Source organism: Acomys minous, assembly GCF_964271855.1.
Source record: "Acomys minous genome assembly, chromosome: 9".
NCBI lineage: Eukaryota > Metazoa > Chordata > Mammalia > Rodentia > Muridae > Acomys > Acomys minous.
This window is the reverse complement of record NC_140490.1, coordinates 3,322,948-3,346,421: the sequence shown is the minus strand read 5'-3', so window position 1 is coordinate 3,346,421 and position 23,474 is coordinate 3,322,948. Positions and strand designations below refer to the sequence as shown.

Below are 23,474 nucleotides of genomic sequence, written 5' to 3'. Positions count from 1 at the left end.
CAGGCCAGGGATGGCCTCACCCACAGTGGGCTGGGCCCTCCCCCATCAAGCACTAACTAGGAAAATCCCCTACGGGCCTGCCTACAGTCTGATCTTACGGAGACATTTTCTTAATTGAGGTTCCCTCCTCTCAGATGACTTTAGCTTGTGTCAAGTTGGCATTAAACTATGCAACCCAAGCCCCCAACTCTATGCCCCAAAGCTTCTTCCCCAGATTTCAGGGTCGTCTTTAAAACACACGAACAGCTGAGCACGATAGGGATGGCATGGTATCAAACTTCCTCCTCCATGACCTTCCATGGCTGACTCTGGTCTACTAAGTAGAACAGAGTCAAGAAGTCTCAACAAGCATTTGAAGGAAAGAAAGACGCGCACAGCGTGCAGCGGGCTGTCTGTCTACCCTGCGTTATCACCTACTGCATCCTTTAACCCCGCCACCTCCAGTCTGTCTTACCACCGAGCAGCAGGCTGTCTGCTGTGCCTTATCATCATCCTACAGGTGAAAGCAGCGTGCTCAGCCATGCTGTGCAGAAGCAGCAGACGCAGATACGGAGGCCAGGTCCAAGTCAAGGCCTCCTACTCCTACCCTCCCTGACCTGGCCTCCGTTCTGTCGCCTCAGTGCCCACGGTCACCCACTACACACAGAAATCTCCCTCTCTACGTGTCATGGGGTGACCTTCCACTCAACCCTTACAGGCATCTCTCAAGTTACCTCCTTTATGAGGTTGAGCTTTACCCCAACTGTGTCTTAAAACAAAATCAAACTCCCCCTCACTCCATCTCCACCCTCAAGAGAACACAATTTCTCAGTCTCCAGTTGCCTGGTTTTCATCAGCCTCCTGCTGTGGAAAGACCTTCCTGACACCACCGTCACGCCTTAGGCTGCCGTGAATAAGCACGTACTAGCCCTCTACACTCACAGACCCCAGAGCACAGCACACCCAGCAGACCTGACATTCACTGGGACAAATGCTAAACAAAGTGGCTAGCCACCCACAAGTTACACTGGCGAAGTGTTCATCCCTGGCTGGCTAAACCTAAACCCTTTGGATAGCAACAGTAGGGTCTGAGTGATGAAGTCATGGCCACCAAGGAAACTCCTACACAGCAGGAGAAAAGTAGTCCCAGGGAACTGTGGTAGCTATGCTCGAAAGGACCCCAGGGTCTCCTCTGCATCCTCCTACACGGACTTCCATCATTCCTGAGACAGGGCGTGGCAACCAGGTGAAGACGCAGCTACTCCGATGCCGGAGTGGAAGAGGCCAGGGTGGGCTAGCCTGGGCACAGGCCTGGGTCCAATGGCATATAAGCCAGAGATCCCTTTGGGGAAGGAGGTAGAAAGACGAGGCCTCTGTCCTGACCCACTTTCCTCCCAGCTCAATGCCCAGAGCTGGCAGCGCAGCCCTAAAGGCAGCTGTGGCGCCCTTCTCACCTGGCGATGTCAATGCGAGAAACCCCTGCTTACATCAGGATGCTCCAGACTGAACAAAGCCACTCCGAAACTTCCAGTTCACAGATGTGAGAGCCGTGCCCCTGAACTGTGCAGGCTTCATCCACCTAGCCCCGAACGTGCACTCGCACTCACCATCTCCTGAAGACAATAGAACACACGTAACCTCTGCACCCCCTCTTAGATGGGCGCAGACACTGAGGCGATGGGACACATCTTTCCCCAATTCCCAACCAGGGCTGGAGACTAGGTATGTGGCTCAGTAGTACAGCACCTGTCTAGCACACCTGAGACCTGGATTCCATCTCCAATGCCACCGCAAAATAAACAAATAACCAAAGAAGCAAAATGGCCTCCTGGGGACCAGCCGACGTGACTTCCGGAAGTTCCCGGGTGCTTCTGAGTCAGCCCAAAGACTGAGCCTGGGGAAGATAAGAGCTCCCAGCTCAGCACTCTGTTCCCACATCCTGGAAACACATATGCACCGCTTGACTCAGAGTACCACTTCCAGGACCTCATCTGTTTGGACGACACAGGGCATCACAGAGCCCAGGCTGGCCTCCAAGCCACTGTGTGGCGAAAGCTGCCTTTAAGCTACTGGCTCTCCTGCCATTACCTGCCAAGTGCTGGGGCTGCAAGGATGCACCAGTCCACTTTAACCTGGTTCTGTTGTTTGTTTGTTTGTTTGTTTGTTTGTTTTTAAGGCTTTCTGTGGGGAGGTGGAGGTTTGAAAAGACTGTCTGCCTTAATTCTCTTTTGGTCCCTTGTGTCTTCCAAATCCTCTGTGAAAACTATCGTTAATTATATACTAAATGAATACCTTGACTCCAAAGTTTCAGATTACTGGAGCATTTTAGATTTAGGATTGACGATTTTCAACCAGTAAAGTCTACATAAATATTCCTAAATCAGGAAAACTCTATAATCTGAAACACTCCTGGTCCCAGGCACTTCAGTCCAAGGTTACTAGCCTGTAATTCTTTTTTTTTTTTTTTAACCAGCAATCTTTTCACTGTAATTACTAGCATCAGACGTAAGATCCGGAGCCTAGCTCAGTTAGTGATGGAGGATCTGACAGAATTGTGAATCAAGAGCATGGCAGTGGACCTTCCCTGCTCCACCTGGGGTCCTGCTGCAGTAGCCCAGCAAAAGAGCTCCCTCCGCCCTCCCTCCCCTGAAGCACTAGGTACTCAGTCCTGGAGTCTGAAAAGGCGGCACCTGCCTGGTCCTGAAGAGGGCATTATCATCCTGAAGCTAAACTGTCCCGACTCCTGTGTCACGCACCTTGCAGTACATGGCATCGTGAGCTTGGTGAACACAGGACAGTGGGCGTGTCTTTCTGATGAACTGTCTTAAAGGGCGTGCACCATACTCCTCCACCACAGCCTCCCTGAGAAGGTGACACACACTCACAACGCCAGGTTTAAAGTGAGCGCTTGTTCACTTCTTGCCCTACCATCGCCTGGATGTTGTATAAAAGGCTTTTGTCTCCACTGCATCTACTGCCCTATGAACCGTGGCCTCTCTATCCATCTTCTGTGTGGCTTAGTCAGCAATCTGCCTGAGGTTGCCAACCCAGCCCAGGCCACAGACGCCCCGTACAGGATCAGAGGCTGTAACAGGGCAAAGCTGAGGTCCTCCGTTGAATACAGAAACAGGAAAGCAATGTGTTTCTTTCCTTGTCTTACTTAGTTCCTCTTCAGCTCAGTTCCCGCCTACACCACAGACGCGAGGCTCGTTTGTGTTCTTGCAAGGTAGGTGGTGTTTTATGTCATCTGCCATCTCACTCTGTTACTTACACTTCTGCCAAGTGTTAAGGCTTTTGGCTTGTTTTTATTGCTGTATTTGAGACAGGGCTCACGTGTAGCCTTAGCTTGCCTGAACTGCGTAGACCAGGCTGGCATCAAACTCAGGCATCTGCCAGTCACTGCCTCCCAAGTGCTGGGATTAAATGTGTGCCCCACCACATCTGGCTCAGCACTGGTCTTAAGGGGCACATATTGCCGACCACGTATGCAGCTCATCTGTCCCCTGGTACCACTGCCTTGGTGACAGAGACTCAGTCTCATCCATCTGCACAGTCTGCTCTCCAGGGATGAACACCCATCCTGCCTCCTCTCCAACACAGAACAAGGCAGTGAGCATCCTGGACCTTCTCCAGACTTTCAGGAGAACCCGGTGGAGGAGTTGACACTCAGGAACGAAGGCGTGGGGCAAGGCTTTGGTGAAGGCACTCTGGGTCATTCTGAAGTAATTCTGGGGTGGTCACATCAGCCAAGACAGGATTTTCCACAGCCCTATAAGCCATGGTCAACTGGTGATGTCCAGCTTCCTTGTCCATGCAAGTCTCAGAGGCAGCTCAGGCTTAGTCCAGGCTTGCCCCTCATGACACCTACGGGGGAGCTGCAGGAGAGGCATGGGAAAAAGAAGCCTCCACAGTTGGAGCTGAGACACAGCTCAGTGGACAAAGCATTTGCCGCTCTTACAGAAAGCCCAGAGTCGGTGCTTGGCACCACATTTCACTCACAACCAACCACCTATGACTCCAGCTCCACAGGACCTGTCTGTCACCCTCTTGTGGCCTCCACAGGCGCTGCATGCATGCGGCATAGAGTCATGCATATGGGCAAAACACTCAACACATAAAATAAAAAGAAATCTACAGAAGAAGTCTCCACTGTGAGACTTTGCGGCCTTGAATCGCCACAGGCTGCTGAAGTACAGCACCGCACACTGACCAACAAGCAGCCACTGAGTCCATCTGCTCCTAGGGGCCAGGCCTCTCCCAAGGAGGCCAACTGTAGAGGCAGGCAGCAATGGCTCAACTCTTATTTACAACCACCCGATCCTATTAAGAATGCCCATGACGTGAAACTAGCATCACATGCTGCTCGGCACATGACCTGCCAGCACCTAAAGTGGTGTACACCTGTTCAATGAGTCCTCACAAGGTCAAATCACAGTAAAGGCCACAGAACACACATAATCGCTGTGCTCACTTCATTACAGACCAGAACTTCTGCGGGGATGGGGGAGGGGGGGTGGGTGTAGCCCAAGTATTTTTAACCATTATCTAGGAGAACAACTTGTTTTAAATGTGACATTATAGAGACATGTGTCCCCAGGGTGGCACTGAGCCACAGGCTTGTGGCAATAACAAAGATAAAAGCTGGGCTTACCCAGTTTTTGCCTGTGCCGGGCACTACCTGCAAGACCTCAGAGAGTAACTCCCTAATTCCCACAACATCAGCTTCCTGAACTCTTCCCACTTCCTGCTAAGGGAACAGGGAGGTAGTTTCAGAACACAGTTCAAGTCCATCAACCTGCCTCCCGGGCACCGTGGCATCCCTCTTCTGTGGCCTCACTTCTAGGTTTGCTGAAGACTCCTGCTGGGCTGCTGGAGGGATTGAAGGGGGCAAAGAATGCAAAAGTCACCGAGTAAACACTGCAGGCAGCACTAATGCCCACCTGCCCAGCATCCAGCCACGAGAGGCATGTGGGCACTTCCTAACTGCCCCCCCCACACCTTTTTTAGCTGACTCTGGGGGGGGGGTTGCTCAGTAGGACAGATTCCATTTCAGAAATCACGACACCAAGAACTAGAGATTACAGGTAGAGAGTTGGTCACTGAGCTCCGTTTGGCCTCCTTGCTCCAGCGCTCCCTTTTGCCCAGAGAGGAGACCCCCACATGGGAGCACACCACAGTCTCTGCGGAACACTCACAGACGCTCATGTCCCAGCACTGCAACCAGCATTATCAGGCTTGAAACTCACCAGCCCACACACAGCCAGTAAGACTCCTCAGAAGACTGGGAAGGCTGTCTGTCTGCACCTATCCTCTTCCGTCCAGAGAGTCTTCCTTTCACATACCACAGACAGCTGTCAACTGCAATCCTTCTCCAGCCCCTGAGGATGGTAGACGTGGTCACCTGGCCCGCCTGTGTCTTCCACGGGATATAACCAGAGGCTGGTAAACCTGGTCTCATTTTCCCCAAGTCTGCCCTGGACTCCTGTAGAGACCTCCACTCACAGAAAGGATTCTCTGCCCCGTCTCCAAGAGCAGCCTGCCTTTGCCTCGGCACCAGCCTCACCAAGCCTGCCCCCTTCCCTCCTCCTCTCCTGCACCCTCCAGCCTTCGGGCCCTGCACCCAGTTCGGCTCACTGTATGTGTTCCCTTTCCTTACGTGTGATGAGCCCAAGGCGCTCATCAGTGCTGCTGGACGTCAGCTCATTCGCTTGGGACTATCCGTTGAGAAGATAAACTCCACAGGGGAGGGAAGCCAAGCACCTTTTTTTTTTTACACACAAAACCCCTCCCCACAGCCTAGAAACTACAAAACAGGCAAGAAACAGGACACAATAAGCGAGGCTGGCCGCATTCTGGTGCCTCTGATTCAGCACTGAAACTCAACAACAGGGCAAGCGTTTGGGGGACCACAGAATGGATATTCCTATGACAAGAACAGACCTGTATTCAGTATGTGTCTGAAGCATCACTCATGGATGGTACTGGAAACCTTCTCATCCTCACAGCCTCGGCACTGACCAGAGAGGCAGGCGGACAGATGGAGAGAGGCATGGGTGGGACAGACGGATAACGTCTGATATGGCTGGGCTCCGCTGTAAAGCACGGACGGGGTCCAGGGCAAGAGGCCTGCGCAGGTGACCAGTTCAACTTAGTCTCATAAGAAGTTCTCGCGTGTGAGTTACATGAGACTTGGCCGCTTCCCACAGACTCAGGGTGGCTGACACCATACTGTCCCCTCTCCCTGGGTCCCTACGCCAACCTGCATACAGGTCACCTGCCGTCTTCTATCAGAAATGAGGAGAACAGATGGGTGTGGAAGCATTCACACAAAGCCCCTGAATACTGGGTCCCCCCAGATCTAGCTACTGTTTTCAGGGAAGAGGTGCAGAGCCCCAAGTTAGGGTTTTGTTTCACTTCTCCCTTTCTTCCTGAGCTGGCTCCCCTGAAGCTAGCCATGTGGGCCGACTTTGTGAGGGTCTGTGAGCCTCCAACATGCTATCTTTGGAAAAAGTTCCCCGTCCCGCTCCCCCCCCCCCCCCAAGACCAGAGAGTCGGGAAAACTTTACTGCTTGAACTTTGACCTGTGACTAAACACCAAGGAGTCATGAGTGGCAGTAGCAGAGGTTTTTTGCTGAGTCACAGGAAGAAAGCCACACAGATGCTCCTCTGGCCCAGAGAAAGTCAGCCCAGTCTCTGACTCAGCACTAAATTTAGACTTCATGTTCTGGGACGATCCAAAAGGCCTCATCTGGCAACAGGTGCTCAGAACCCAGGGGCTGAGCATCACTGATAGGATTCAAAGGGGAGGGATATCCTGGGGGGGGGGGGGACCCAGAAACCTCAATAGGGACTCTCACAGGAAGGCCTGAGTAGAGAACAAACGCAGCCTTTATGAAGAAACTGACAAGGACTGCCAGCGCTTGCCAGCCTCAGAGCAGCTGGTGGCCTGAGTGAGCAGTGGAACTCTCAACCCTGGCCTAGTTTGCCCAACTGTGGAACACAAATATCAACCACATGGCTGGTAAAGGGTTGGGTTTGATGCCTGGGAAGAAAGCTGGGGCACAGTTAGCACACTGCGGTATCCTGTTACTTGTCCGCGGCTGCTGCTAAGCCACGTCCACGTGAGGAAAAGCAGCCCGGGCTTCCAGACACCACGGCCAGGCTGCTTCAAGGGGAGGTCCAGGGTCCAGATCTGTCACTTTGTGCCCTTAGAACTGCTAGTTTTGCTGTGCAAAATAAGAACTTGAATACAGTAGTTCCTGAAATCCTCTCTAGCCATGTGCTCAACAGTTGAGGCTGCTTGCGAGAAGGATGTGTTAAGGGCTAGGGTGATGGCTCAGCAGTTTGGAGCACTGGCTGCTCTTCCAACAGACCCAGGTTCAGTACCCAACATCCACATAGCAGTTCACGACTCTCTGTAGCTCTAGTCTCAGGGGATTCTGGGCCTTTGAGGGCACCAGGTACACAAGTGGGGCGTGGACATGCACATAGACAAAAAAAAGTAAATAAATAAATAACTATTAAAAATGAAAATTAAGTCATGAAAACAAGTCTAGCCAGGAAAGAAGAAGGGGGGGGGGGTGACATGGAAAGAACAGAGATGGTTGCACTACTGGAAATGTCATGGCGCTGCTTTTAAAATAGTATGGCATCTTAACCAATCAGATTTATGGATATAAAGGGAGCTGGCAAGATGGCCCAGTGGGTAAGGGCACTTGCCTCTAGGTCTGACAACCCATGTTTAATTCCTGGAGTTCACATGGTGGAAGGACAGAACACACTCCTCCCGGTTGTCCTCTGACCTCTACACATGCACAACACCCACCGCCCACATTACACACACACTCTACACACCCACAACACCTACAACACCCACAACACACACATACACAACACCACACACATATAACACACACACACTACACACACAACACCTACAACACCCACAACACCCACACACACAACACACACACAACACACACACACACAACACCTACAACACCCACAACACCCACACACACAACACACACATACACAACACACACACACTCTACACACCCACAACACCTACAACACCTACACACAACACCCCCACACACCCACACACTCTACATACCCACAACACCTACAACACCCACAACACCCCCACACACAACACACACACACACACTCTATACAAGGTTTTGCTTCTTTCCATTTGTCTGCTATCATCATTTTTTTTAAATGGCTAGACAGATGTTCAGCATATGTGGAAAACAGTCAATAGTCAAAAGAAAAAAGATTTGTTTGTAGATCCAGGGCCATCTTAAGGAGGCAGACATGTACCACGCAGACATGTACACTGAGAGAACACTACACCTATAAACACACACACAGGCCAGGCAGTGGGGGCGCACACCCCTAACCCCAGCACACAGGAGGCAGAGGCAGGTGGATTGCTCTGAGTTTGAGGCCAGCCAAGGCTACATGGAGAAACTCTGTCTCAAAAAAAACAGAAAAAAAAAAAAAAGCTCTATTCTTCTTATTCTTCCTGTCTCTGTCTCTGCCTGCCCCCCCTCTCTGTCTCTCTCTGTCTCTCTCTGTCTCTCTCTCTGTCTCTCTCTCTGTCTCTCTCTCTGTCTCTCTCTCTCTCTCTCTCTCTCTCTCTCTCTCGGTTCCCCTTACCCTTTCCTTCTCTCCTCATGCTCATTTAATAAACCTCATATAACATAAAAAACAAAGCAAACAAAATCACCACACACACATAGAGGCTAGAGAGACAGCTCCCAGAGCACTGGCTTTTCCTGCAGTGGACATGGGTTTAGTTCTCAGCATCCACACAGCAGCTTACAACCTTTTCAATGAGATATGAGATATAACATGAAATATGCACCACACAACAGCTATGATATGAAGAAGTTTATTATATGAGCATGGGAGAGAGGGAAGTGAGAGGGGTGCCCAGAGAGAAACAGAGAGACAGAGATAGGGAGAGAGAGACAGCAAGAGAGGGAGAGAGGAAGAGGTAGGAAGAGAGGAGAGAGAGGGAGAGAGAGGGAGAGGGAGGGAGGGAGAGAGGGAGGGAGGGAGAGGGAGGGAAGAGGGAGGGAGAGAGGGAGGGAGGGAGAGGGAGAAGGGGGAGAAGGAGGGAGGGAGAGAGGGAGGGAGAGAGAGGGAGAGGGGGGAGAAGGAGAGAGGGAGAGAGGGAGGGAGAGAGAGGGAGAGGGGGGAAGAGGTAGAGGGAGGGAGGGAGAGAAGGAGAGAGAGGGAGAGAGAGGGAGAGGGGGGAGAGAGAGAGGGAGAGGGAGAGCTGAGATGGGTGGGTTTGTCCTTTTATAATCCTCCTGGGCAGGGGCACACCCAGCAGCAGGGCAGGTAATGACATCACAGGCAGACTGGGGCAGAATCCTAACACAACCACCTTTAATTCCAGTTCCCGGGGATCTAACACCCTTTTCTGGTCTCCATGGCCCAACAGGCACACTTGTAGTTAACATACACACACAGGCAAAAACATTCATACACATAAAATAAATACATCTTAAAAAAAAAAAACATAAAACCACCAGACATACCACACCTTTGTTTAGTGGCAAGCAGGGTGGCAGCTGGGGTTTTTTGCTTTGTCACAGAAAGCCACATAGCACAGAGGTCCCTCCTGCCAAAGTCAGACCCATTCACAGGCAACTGAAGCCAGCAGGGCTGCTCCCTGCACAGGCAGCAAGTGGGGCTGGTTAATGTGTCACCGGGACAATGGCTCTCTTATGCAATTTAGGGTTGGGCCGGCTAGTGACAGTTTTTTGTTTTGTTTTAAGCTCAAGAAATTTTTTTCAAAAATAAATAAATAAACAAAAGGGTAAGGGCTTCTCACAACAACTGACCAGATGCCCAACAGGACTTCAGTGCACTACCCATACATCACTCTGCTGGGTAGCAAGGACTGGTGGTTTCTCATTAGCCTTGTTGGGTCATTTGCCATTCTTTAAATGGTTCACCTCAAAAGGAAACCTACAAAAAAAATTTTTTTAAGTACACAGAGGAAGCAGGTGCAAGCAAGGCCCCTCCATAAACAGGCCTCTGGGGCCAGCTGTGACTCACCCAAGGAAGAAAGGTAAAGCTTTTAGGCAGCTCTTCTTTCTCCAAGCATGGGGCTGGGGAAGGGGGCACTACAGACAGGTTTGTAAAAGTATCCACGCAGAGCCTGATGGAACATGCCATGAGTTCCAGGGCCCAGCCTGCATGATGAGACCCTGCTCCCTAGCTTACAAAGTCCGCAGGTGACATCAGTTAAATGTAACAGCTAGCCCTTGTTAAAATCCATATTTGAACAAATTACCTGATGAGACAAGGAAAACTGAATACCAGCTTGGCATAAGATGGCTTAACAAATCCAGAGCAGGATGCTCACAAGGGGCCCAGGATCTGATCCTCCATGGATCGTGCTGGTGTGGAGGTGACCTCTGTGGGCCCAGCACCAGCGGAGCAAAGGGAGTAGCAGCAGGGACCAAGCACATAGTGACAAGTTGTGGAAAGAAAGGACACACAGACAGATAAAGCTGTGACTGTGTCTATAAGGATTACCCTCTAACCAAAGGCTGTGGGACCTCATACAATCAGGCAATACCTTTTTATTTTTGGGTTTTTTTTTTTCTTTTTTCTTTTTTCCTCTGAGACAGGGTGTCTCTGTGTAGCCTTGGCTGTCCAGGACTCATTTTGGAGACCAGGCTGGCCTCCAAATCACAGAAATCCCCCTGCCTCTGCCTCCCAAGTGCTGGGATTAAAGGTGTGCACCACCACACCAGGTCCAACAGGCAATACCGCAATATGAGGGAGGCTGGGGCAGACCAGAATAGATGCGAGTTGCTTTGAGACAGGCCTGAGATATGCTCACATGAGTGATACACCAGCTGGGTTTTGTTCTAAAGTACCGCAGGGGCCTAAGGCTGCTGGAAGAGGTCAGTACAGCGACAGGGCTGCTGGCGTCCACTCCATTTCCACACGTTTAAGAAGGCAAAGGCTTTAAAAGGCAGGAGAGAAGGAAGAAAGGACTTTGTCTAACACACGCTCCCTCTTCACTACCACTGTCTTCCCTGGGTCCCCTCGGCTCACCTCACTATCTCCATGGTGTCCATTTGAGCACAGGTGACTGCAAAGGTCCTTGCCACGGCACCTGGTGATGCCTCCTTAAGGGCCAAAGCCTCAAGAAGCTGATCTACCAAAGAGGCATGGCCTCCTCACTGATGCACACCCCAGATCTGCCCCTTCAGCTTCTGTCATTGTAACCGCATGCACGGCCTGGGTCCTGTGATGCTTTCTAAGTCCACTTACGGGCTGATCCCGTTCACAGATGGAGAAAAGGAAGTCCTGAAGGCTAAGAGGCTAATGGAGCTAAGAGATCTGGTGGAAATGCTAAGATGTAAGCCTAAATTGCTGGGCCCTCAAGAGTGTGCTCAGAGCTTTCAACTGCCTCTACTCCCAGAACCTTGCCCCCAGCTCCAATGCCACCTACAACATCCAAGCCACCTGGGCCATTCATTCACTTTTCCATGTCACCCATCCTCCGTGACATTCTCAGAACGGAGGACATCTTCCTGGTTCTCCAGACCAGCTTCCGTCGAAGGCTCGGCAAAGACTTATTCTTGTCTGACAGTTACTGGGTCTCCCCAGACCTGCAGCAGCCAAGGCACCACAGTTGTCCCCACACATCCCCCCAAGGCACCCTTAGAAGCCCTGACATGTGACCCGAGCCTCAGCCCCACAGCCTTGATCCTAGGGGGGAAAAGCATCTCACAGGGTGATGTCCATGAAATCGGACTTCATTCTGGTGAAGCCACGGCAGGCCCAGCAAGAACGCATACCTAAAATCTGACAGCTTCTGGCCCCAGAACTACATGTGTTTAGTTCAGCTGGCATCAGAGGCTGAAAGAAGGGAAGCGTTTATGGGTTGATCGCTCCAAGTAAGAGGAGCATGGGAAATGAAAATAAGTAAGACATGCTGTGTTCCTGTACTATGTCTAATGCTGAGGCTTCTGTGTGCCTTCCTCTGAACACGGATGCTTCAAGATGCCCCACAGAAAAGGGCATCAGTCTGGAGCCAATCTAGCAAAGGCCCAGAGCACACTGGCCCACACTTGCTCTCAAGAGCCTGGTATAGAGGAGTTAGGACTGCTCAGAGCGGCACTATCCGAATGCTCTGGACCACAGAGTCAGGCCAAGGCAGAAACAGCATCTGCATCCCATCAAATCAGCGCTCATAACGTGTTTCCTGGGGAAATGCTGACCCGAGACTTTTGGAAGAGCATCTTGATAGAGATCTAGGCTCGAGATGAGAAAGCGAACCAAGCCTGAGTGGCCCAAGAGGCCGAAATGGCATACTCCGAGGCCTTTGGGGTGACACTGCGAGGCCTTTGGGGTGACACTGCGAGGCCTTTGGGGTGACACTGTGAGGCCTTTGGGGTGACACTGCGAGCACTGCAAAGGAGGAAGAAATGGCTTTCAGCTCTCAAATCCGCTGGGATGGTATAATTGAAGTCTGGGCCTCCAAGGAGTCACCCACAACCTCTGAAATTAATTCCTTTGCAATCCAAAGGAGCTGCCTACATCTTAGTAACGCCTATTTGGAGGCTGGGGGAGGGGCGCGAGTATGTGCGTACGTGAACATATATTACACTTACATTTTAGACAAAAGAAAACTATTAGAACTAGGCCTCTACACGGTCCTGAGTTAAAGTGTGAGGGACAGAAGGCAAACAACACGCCAGCTCTTTATGAGCTTGCCCGTGGAACTGCTACATGGTCCCACTTGACCACCGAAAGCGGAGAGGCATCTAATGGGTTCTCTTCCACAAGATGGAAAAGTTCTGCAAACGGATGATGGTATGGGTTACCCAATAGTCTAAAAATACTGAATACCACTGAGGTGCACACTTAAAATACTCAGACTAGCTATTTTCACAGTGTATACATTGTTGTGCTAAAAACAAAATAGCTCACAGTCAGTGTATATAAATCTTACTACAGTTTAAAAAAATAACAACAACAAAAACAAAATATCTGAAACCAGATGAGTTATGACTCTTAGGCTGAAACGAATGCAGGCACCACCCTCCCCAGGGTCAGAGGGCTGGAGAGTCCACACGGGACACTCCAAATACTTGTTCAGGTAAAAATGTCTCTGCAGTTGTTTTGTGGAATCCCACCTCAAAAAATCTCAGTTGAGACACAATGCAAAGATTTACAACCTATTCCAGGCAAATATTGAAGAACAAAAAAGGGGGGCAAAATCCAATTATCTCTTGCTCTATTCCATTTAAAATCCCCTGCTAAACACACCTGGCAGCCCCAGCTCCAGGCAGCAATGTAGCTCAGGGCTCCTGTTCCGTGTCTGCTACCCCCGTGGCACATCCTCCCAGGAAATCACTACACCGCTTCCCTCCCACTGGGGCTGCGGAAGGTGCAGGTGCTTTGTCTGAAGCGAGGCCAAAAAGAAAGAGGGAGAGACAAAACATTTCTCCTGCTCCACTTACTTTTTCGGGAAGTAGAAAGGCTGAGTATCAAAAATCACTCAAGACCAACATTAAAGCAGATTAACAGCAGCCACGGTGCAGAGCTGGAACCACCACCCCCCCCCCCCCAGAAATCCACTCCAACACAACTGTCACACACCCCTGGGACTATAAGCCATCTGGGGAGTGCTCAGAACCCCACAGGACTGAGAAACTCCCCAGTCAGTGCCTCGCCAATTCTGTTTTTGCTTTTGAACGAGGGCCAGGAAGCCCAGAGGCTCAGCCAAGGTCAGGCCAGCTCTTAGAAGCAGATCCCACAGGGGGCTCTTTCAAGGACAGCTGGCTGATACTGGAGTCTGAAAACGAAAGGTTGCCTCACACAGCTCGGAGCAGCCAGCCCTGTAGTGCCGGAACCTGGCGGGTGACCTTGAAGCCTTAAGACATTGATTGTCATACCACCAGCTTCCATCACAGGCACAGTGAGAGCGGCAACACTAATGTGTGCATCTGAGACACGCTCAAAGAGGCCTCGAAGTGACAGTGCCGGCAGTGCCCTCCTGGGGATGACACTGTGCTTGAGACCCACAGCCACGGGGCCAGCAACCCTTACACCTGTTTAGAGTATTTATTCACAAGGAGCTGCAGCCGACCTTCAGCAATCTGGCCATCCCCGGTCCCTACCGCCACTATGATGTGGCAGGGTTCACTACACTAACAACATGCCCTTCCTCTGTTCTCACCTGTACCCTGAAGTGTGAGTGGTTTGTGGCTGTATTTGGGCTGAGCTCAGGGGAAGAAGAACAGGACTCGGGACAGCACACTGAGACCCAGGAGGGGAGAGCTTCCAAAATGGCGGGCAGGGCTCACTCGCCCACTGGACTTCCCAGCAGGCTTGGGACAGTGTGGTTGATAAGATACATGAGCTGCTAAAACTGTCCGAGTGTGCCATCCCTGCAGAAAACAGGACAAGGCTTTGCTTCACAGTAAAATTTCCATAAAAACTCCCAACTGCAAGTATTACAAAAGGAAGCATAAACATAAAAAGAAATAAAGAAAGCCCATTTTGTGAATCTTAAAGATATCTTCAACATTAAGCTCAGAGGTCTCCACAGTTCCAAACATCCAGTTCCCCTGCTAAACACTGAGCTATTAAGATCTACCCAGACAGAGAAGACAGCCCTTGCCAACCTGTGGCGAGGACAGGGATGACGGGTATTATAGGGCTTAACCTCTCCCAGAACAACACAGACGGAGGGACAGAATTGGAGAGTGTCAAAGGGACAGTCCAGACCCTGTTCAATGGTGGTCATGGCTGGGAAAGGAGGAAGAGAAAGGGGGGATGTCTGCAGGCTGGGTACTAGTGTGACTCTGAGGTTTCCTCGGTGTTCCTCTGCATCTTCCTGCCCGTCATCCTTTCTGCACCAGGAGTCAGAGGATTCAAGGAGGTGCAGCAGGGTGAGGTGGGAGGGTGGGAGGGGACTAACCTAAGCTATGCATCCCACAGACGCTGGCTACCGCTGGATGGACAGGCAGCATGGATGGATGAGACTGGAAACTCCAGGCCACCTGACATTAGGGGTCCGTACATTTAGGATTCTACAAGTTCAGATGACCTCAAGCAACTGTCTGAGACATCTTACCACAGCAAGAGACGGGTTTAGAAAAGCTAACTGTCCTGCTCACGGCCTAGCCACCAACAGCCCACAACAGCCCACAACAGCCCACAGCAGCCCACAGCAGCCCACAGCAGCCCACAACAGCCCACAGCAGCCCACAGCAGCCCACAACAGCCCACAGCAGCCCACAGCAGCCCACAGCAGCCCACAGCAGCCCACAGCAGCCCACCAACAGCCCACAGCAGCCCACCAACAGCCCACAACAGCCCACAACAGCCCACAACAGCCCACCAACAGCCCACAGCAGCCCACAGCAGCCCACAACAGCCCACCAACAGCCCACAGCAGCCCACCAACAGCCCACAACAGCCCACAACAGCCCACAGCAGCCCACAGCAGCCCACCAACAGCCCACAGCAGCCCACAGCAGCCCACAGCAGCCCACAACAGCCCACAGCAGCCCACAGCAGCCCACCAACAGCCCACAGCAGCCCACAACAGCCCACAGCAGCCCACAGCAGCCCACAGCAGCCCACAGCAGCCCACAGCAGCCCACAACAGCCCACAGCAGCCCACAGCAGCCCACAACAGCCCACAGCAGCCCACAGCAGCCCACAGCAGCCCACAGCAGCCCACCAACAGCCCACAGCAGCCCACAGCAGCCCACAGCAGCGCACAACAGCCCACAGCAGCCCACAGCAGCCCACAGCAGCCCACAGCAGCCCACAACAGCCCACAGCAGCCCACAACAGCCCACAGCAGCCCACAGCAGCCCACCAACAGCCCACCAACAGCCCACAGCAGCCCACCAACAGCCCACAGCAGCCCACCAACAGCCCACAACAGCCCACAGCAGCCCACAGCAGCCCACAACAGCCCACAGCAGCCCACAGCAGCCCACCAACAGCCCACAACAGCCCACAGCAGCCCACAGCAGCCCACAACAGCCCACAGCAGCCCACAACACTGCGCACTCCAGCAAGGATCCAGTCTTCTCATCTTATCAAGGACTGTGCCGGGCCTAATGCCTATCTCTCTATAATATCCTTCCCGCTCATCTCCCCTCGGAGAAACTGCTTCTTTAAACGCTGCCTTGTACTGGAACAGGTCACTAACCAAACCGACCCTAGCCTCTAAGTTCAGCCACGGCCACTCTGCCTCACAGGGCACACAGCCCTAGTCAGGACAATCAAGACTCTTCCAGAAGACTTTTCTACTGGAGTGGACAGAGCTGCCTTCCTTCCCTGACCAGGACCACTGAGCATAATAAAGCCCACCAAGACCGAGGCTACATTTCAGGCCTGTGAAAAAGCTTGCAAGATTCAGAGGTCAATTAGCTCTCATCTGGGTCAAGGGTTTAGGACGTAGCTATGTGTCACCTAACACTGGGGTGGTGTTAGGTGATTCCACCGTTATATTGCCATCGTGGAGTTTGCTTATGGAAACATCACTAGGTTAATACAATCTTATGGGGCCACTGTCCGACATGTAGCTTGTAAATGTCATTATGACTGTATTATACATCAATAAGTTGCCCTTTTTGCCTAAGACGATTTAAATCCTCAACTTAAACAGAGAACTGCAACCTGCGCCCATTTAGAAACCTCTCCTCAACCACTGCCTTCAGGTTCCTCCGCCTTGTCTCTTCAAATAGCACAACTTTGAAAGGCAATGCTAGCTTGCCTCTTCCCCTGATGATCTCCCAGGGCAGAGTGGACTGAGCAAAAGTGGCTGGTGTCCAAAGGCAGCAGCGAAAACAAAAGACCCTGGCAGTCACCACAAAATAATAAATACCCCACACCTGGCAACAGAAAGCCACCCACACTAATCTCTGGAAGAGCCTGGCAGGGTTACTCCTTAAGAAGGGGTGGGGGGAGTGAGTGTGTGTGTGTGTGTGTGTGTGTGTGTGTGTGTGTGTGTGTGTGTAAAGAGTGTAGGTGGGCAGAGAGGGTGGGCATGGTGGCTCACACCTGTAATCTCAATATTCAGAAGGGTGAGCAAGGAAGACTTCCACAAGTTTGAAACCAGCCTGGGCTGCAGAGGAACACCTTATGTCAAAAAACAAAAAAACAAAAAAGGTTTCCAGTCTCACCTTCTACAACACCTATGTCTCAGGGAACACCCAAACCTCCGACTAGACCCAGAGTCACAGTGCCCCAAAGTCTTTTGCGCCCCCCATCCATTCAGAGCCAATGTCAACCTTCTCTCTTTCAGCTCCTGTAGTCTCTACAGTTCTTCCCTCTGCTGCCCGCCTCAGGGGACTAGAGAGATGGCTCAGTGGTTAAGAACACCTGTTGCTCTTGCAGAGGACCCAGGTTCAATTCCCAGCCCCTACTTGGCAGCTCACAGCCATCTGTAACTTTTTGACCTCTGCATGCACATAGCCCACCTAGTGAGTGCAGGCCAAACACATATACACATAAAAGAAAATACATCTTTAAAAAAGCACCTTTGATCTCAGCACTCAGGAGGCAGAGGCAGGCAGATAGATCTGTCTTCGAGGACAGCTTGGTCTACAGAGTTAGTTCAAACAGTCAGGGCTTCAAAAAGAAACCCTGTCTTAAAAAAAAAAAAATCAAGTTCTGTTTCAAGTTCAAGTGCCAGTCTCTCCTCCAGGTTTTGTTGGTCTGTTTGTTGTTTTATTTTTCGAGACAGGGTCTCTCTGTGTAGCCTTGACTGTCCTGGACTCACTTTGTAGACCAGGCTGGCCTCGAACTCACAGAGACCCACCTGCCTCTGCCTCCTGAGTGCTGGGATTAAAGGCGTGCGCCACCACCCCGGCTTCTCCTCCAGTTTTATCTCCACTCCTTCAGCAGATGATCCTATGCCATTCTATTCATGTTGGTGACAGCAAGTCAACCTCTCTCTAGGAAATAAAGAAGAGGCACAGGAGGAGGGAAGAGACATGGGTGGCGAGATGCAGCAGGCAGCCAAGTTCCATCTTCCAAGAGAAGCCTGGCACAAAATAATTTAAGAAGTCTTTGACATTTAGATGGCAATTAGTCAGAGCCACACTGGGCACGGATCAGAGCACTGGAGGACGGTATACAGTACGCAGCTTTAAGAGCAAAAAGCCCGCTCTTGTACCTGTCACTCAATAGTTCCTTCTCCTCTGGCATCCCACTGCCCAAACAAGCCCTCAAGACATATGGCCACACTCCTGCCTCTGCAGTCACCAAGCCAAGCCCAGTAACTGGACACCTGATCCTTCCCTGAAGACATTTTGCCCCCTGAAGGCAGGCAGCAGGGCGCCTTGGGCTACTCTGTGGGGCCTACCACATAGACGAAGACCCCAAGATCCAGCGTAGAAGCAGAACCTGATGATCTTTGCAAGAGAAATCAGATGTTCCGATCAAATTCAAGATGGAAACACTAATGGAGTAACCAAATTCAACTCTGATACAATAAAAGACACAGGAGACGCTCTCCCCCCCCACCCCCCAGTCACCCAGTAAAGGGAAGTTCTCACCTCTCACTGTCACCAGCTGGGGCAAAGGAATTCGCTTCCTTCCCTACAAATCCGTGTGTGAGCATGATATCAGAGTTTTTCATGACCAATAATCCCTTGAAAGGGTAGTGGGAAGGCCTGGTCGCGACCAGGAGGAAGCACCTAAGACAAGAAACAGGAGGGAGGCTCCCGGTGTCTGTCACCTCTCCGCCATCTCATCTTCCTGGTACCTGACACTGGCCCTGGGAAGTCAATGGAAGGCAGATGCTAAGGCACCAGTCTGTGACACTGGGGTGGCCACAGGTCAGTGAGATGGGAAGATAAGACACAGCTTGCTCAACGGCAGCACATCAGTCCAGAACAGGAGCCCTGCTTCCCCCTGTGTTTCATCAGTCACAGCATTACAAAGACACCCAGACACCCAGGGACTCACACACCATGTCACCCTGCTCACCAAGGCCCCCAGATAGTGTCTTGCCATGTCAAGTGCTATGCCAGCTTCTTCTAACCTATTAAATAAAATGAAGAACTATTGGGATTTATTTTTCTAAGGACTTCATGAATCTCTCTGAAACAATTCTGACTTATGAAGTGTGGGGAACCAAAAAAAAAAAAAAAAAATCACAGCCCTAGCCATAAATCTCAAACTTATGGTATCCCACTCCTTGGAGGTCAGGAGAAGCGCCCTAAAGGTCACACCAGAGGTCACACCTTCTCTACAGGGCATGAAGAGTGTACTTAGTGAGTGGTGATCTGTATGCTAGTTTCTCTAGTCCAGAGATCAACCTTGGGGCTGATGCACACACACACACCCCCGTGAGGACTTCTAGGCTACTCTCTTTCTCTGAGACTTCTGCAAACATATCCTTTGACAAACCTCTTCCTTCAAAAATAAGTCGCTGGAAGCAATAAGAAAGGAAAAGTCACTTTGATGAGCTCCTTTTATTCTCTTAGCTGCCTGTGACAGCCCCTTCTAAGCGACTTCAAAGGACTATTCAAAGAGACTCCAAATAAACCATACTTGTAGGGACAGAGTGCACATCTGAGAAACAGAATGCAAAAGCCAGAAGGCCAAGGGGAAGACAGAAGGGCGTCCGTGAAGCGCTCTGCCTCGTGGCTGGCAGTTTGGCCTCTCTCTATGTCAGTGCCCTCCCGCTAGAGAGAGGGCTATTGAGATGAGAGCCTGCTACCAGAGACACCTAATAAAATCACCCCCTTTATAAGTGTAGCTTTTAACAGTCCCATAAACGGGTCTCCTCAACCTCTGGCCCACAAGTTGCTAAGGGCAGGTTTTATTTTTCCAGCTCTCTTTATTCACTATTCTTTTACATATGTGCCTTTATTGATTTTTTTTATATATGTATTGATTCAACTTAAAACAAGACCAAGACACACTTGCTATTTCCAGGCCCTGGCTATGTTTTTTAAAAAGCAAGAGACAATCATTCACCACTCTTGGTATTTAATCCTTCCTGGGCATTTTAACCACTGCAAGCCACAGTTTTCTCTCTGGCAAAGCAGGAATAATAGAGAGCTCACGTGCTGTTAACAGAGATTAAATGTGATAAGGTAGAGCTCCTGCCACAACAGACAGCAAACACCACGCCAGCCCTCATCCTTCCCCGTCTCTCTCCCCAGCCCAGTCAGGACAAGCTACCACTAGTCACAAACTCCCAGCGGTACCCCTCCCCCCTACACACACACTTACAAATCAGTCACTTCCAAGAGCAAGAACACAGGGATCCAAAGGGCACCACTCAAAGGAATCAGTCACCAGCGCTCTCCTCCACCGGGAACTCAGAGCTCTCAGTCAGGGAGGGAACTGAGCTACAACAACCACTACGAAGATTTTCCCATGGTGCAATGCAACTTCCTCAACTTTTCCGGGCCCACAATTTCCAAAGAAACCGGGGGAAGGAGTTGTGCACAATTCACGGCAAATCTGTGCGAGTTAGGAGACTGAGATCCAGGGGAGGCGGGGGGGGGGGGGGGGCGGGCGGCGAGAAGGAAAAGGACACAAAGTGAAAAAGACTCGAATGATCCTAAAATGGGGTGGCAGGGATCAAAACTTAGGGGATCTGCCCCTGACCTATATTCATTCCCTTCTTGATCACTGCAACCTCTGGCTCGCGAGGGGCTAGCCGACCGTGAGGAGCTTAGAAAAGGAAGGGGCTGGCCAACATCCTTCTGAGGTGTCCTCCGACCTCAGGCCCGCCAAAGGACCTGGTGGCCTCCGAAGGACTCTGCAGCGGTGGCAACAAGGAGAGGGAAGGAAGACTAAGGCTTTCGGCGAGGGCTTATTGTTCCCAGAAAACAGCAGGACCGAGGCAGGAGGTGTGAATTCGGTCTCCAGGCATCCGGCCCTCCCCCGGTGGGCTAAGAGAGAAGGTGTCACGCGCGCCAGACAGGTAGAGCAACGGCCGCGAATAGAGCCTCGCCGCCTCCCATCCCACCCCACCCCCTTCTTTTTTAGGTGAGCTGCAGAGAGAAGGGGTGGCCGCGGGGCAGAAGGGGCCGCGCGGGGGTCGGCCACTCACCTGCGCCCTCTGCGGACTGAGGCGGCCCCACGACGCCGTTCAGGTAGAGAATGGGCAGCAGGTGAGGCTGAGTCTTCTCCAAGGCGGCGCGCAGGTCCTGGAAGTGGTCCTGCTCCTTGGCCAGGAGTAGCTGGAGCAGCAGCTCCGCCTTGGCACCTCCCGCCTCCTCGTCCAGCTGCTGCCGCTCGCCGGGGCTCAGCGCTCCCGCTGCCTCCAGCAGCCCCAGCACGGCCTCCACCTCGGTCATGGCCTGGGCCAGGCTCTGCTGACACTGGGCGAGCAGCTCCCGGCGCTGCGGCTCCATGGTGGCGGCCCGCGCCGCCCCGCCCCGCCCCGCCGGACGGCGCCGGGGCTCCCCGAGGCCGGCGGGCTGCACGCCGAGCTGGGCGGCAGCCTAGCGCGCCGGGAGTCGCGAGGCGGCTGGGCCCATGGGCCGGGGCCTGCGCGCCTCGGGGCCCGGAGGATCGGCAGGTCTCAGCGGCCGCCTCCCGGGCTCCGGGGCGCAGCCATGTTGGCTGCGGCAGCGGCGGCGGCGGCGGCGGCGGCAGCGGCAGGACTGGAAGAGGAGGAGGAGGAGGAGACGGAGGAGGAGGAGAAGGAGGAGGCGGAGGTGGGGACGGCGGCCGGGGCGCGCCCGGAGGCCTCGCAGCGCCCAGGCATGCCCCCCTCCCTCTCAGCCTCCGCACCCACCGCCCCGCCGCACACCGAGATCGCCGCGGGGCGATAAGTCCCCGGGCGCCCGACGGCTCCGGCCCGGCTCACCGGAGCTCCCACACCGCCGCCCGCACAGCTGCGGCCCGCCCCTCTGGCCTCTCTCCTCCCGGGCCCGCCTTCGGCCTGGAGGAGGTGGCAGGCAACTTGAAGCCCTGGGCGGAGAAGGGTCCAGCGGCCGCCGGCACTTAGCCCCCAGCTTTTGGGAGAAACAGCCCCCACCCGGTTCACGTACTGCCCCTAATCCAGGGTCTTCTGAGAATTCCAAAATCAACCAAGGACACAATGGAACCCTCCTCCACTAAACTTAGACATCTGCAATTTAAGACCTCTCCCCATAATCGGTGCCCATTCCAAGATTTTCTTAGAAAATCTCCCAAGAAAATACCCCAACCTTCCCAACAGTTATTAGCGTCCTGCTCTCCTGTATCACAGTTCCAGAGTCAAAGGTAGTTGGATGCTTGTGGGAACTGGGGTGTGCGTGCGTAAAGAGCTTTTTCTGTGGGTGGTGGAGCTTTCTGGCAAGAAAAGTGCTCATCCCCTCAGTGTCACCCCAAGGTTGTAGCAAATCCCAGTTACCTTATGTTCCCATAGTGACTTCAGGGGCAAACTTCTACATTAGAACCACTGACTCACATGCTAGGACTGGCCAAGAAGTCTTTACATGTCACTGTCACCCAAAGCAAAAGTGTGTCAAATATGTTTCTTCTTTGACAGAAACCACGTTTATTCATAGGACGCAAACTCTGAATAATGACCAGGACAAGAGAGCCAGGCTTTGCCCTTAGGTGGCTCTGTGCCTCAGAAAGATGTTCAGGGTGGAAGAAAACCCATGACCTTCGCTCACCTGAGGTTTTTCCCCTGGGGGTTTGGGGGTGTGGAAGAGTATTAGACCAGGGGTTCCCAGCTATGGCTTCATGAGTAAGTTCAACAGGCCGCTGTAGTGCTGAAGTAACATCAGCATTTTTGTGAACACGTGGGGTTTTTGGGAGGCTGGGCTTGATAGCTTTATCAGTTTCTTCAGGTCTCTGTAACCCAACATGGATTCCAACATGGTGGGGCAAAGCTATTTGAAGATGCCTCTCCATTCGACTCAATAAGGCTAGTTTTATTGTTTCTCTGGCAAATACCATGACCGAATGCAATTTGGGGGGTGTGGGGGGGGTGTATATTTCATCTTATATTTCCAGGTCGCTCCCACTGCTGAGAGAAGACAAGGTAGGAACGCTCACTCAGAGCCAAGGAGGTACAGCAGGGACCTTGGAGGACTGGTGTGTGCTGACTCACTTGCCAGGTTCATGCTCGGCTAGCTTCCTCATGCAGCCCATCACCCCTACCTAGCCCAGGGAACGGTGCCACCCACAGTAGGCTGGGCTCTCCCACCCAATTACCAATCAAGACATACTCATATCACAGATATGTTCATAGACCAACCTTATAAAACGACAATTAATCCACTGAGATTCTTTTATTTTTTTCAGGCAATTCAAGCTGGGTCAAGCTGACAGCTAATTCTAACTAGGACACAGGGATTTAGGGGACTAGCAGGTGGCTGCCATCGTGGTGCCAAAGTTTTGCACAGACTCCCTGGATCATTCCTGGTTCCCCTGCCCCTAACATACCTTCTCTCTGGCTGGCCACTACTTAACCTGAGAGCAGCCACAGATCCTAACTCATCTCTGAGTTTCCCACCTCAGCT

At 52.2% G+C, this 23,474-nt stretch overlaps 1 protein-coding gene across 6 annotated transcripts in view; it reads right to left on the bottom strand.

Moving 5' to 3' along the window:
- Positions 1–21,962, bottom strand: part of LOC311605376 (disks large homolog 5) — a 120,050-nt gene extending 98,088 nt beyond the window's left edge. For 3 of the 6 annotated variants that reach the window (XM_084795864.1, XM_084795867.1, XM_084795866.1), the window contains exon 1: positions 21,065–21,962. In XM_084795864.1, the coding sequence (XP_084651990.1) occupies positions 21,065–21,368 (304 nt within the window). In that variant the 5' untranslated portion in view covers positions 21,369–21,962. The remainder of the gene's footprint in view (positions 1–21,064) is intronic. The other 3 variants (XM_084795863.1, XM_084795865.1, XM_084795868.1) reach the window with 2 other exon arrangements.
- Positions 21,963–23,474: the final 1,512 nt, after the last annotated feature.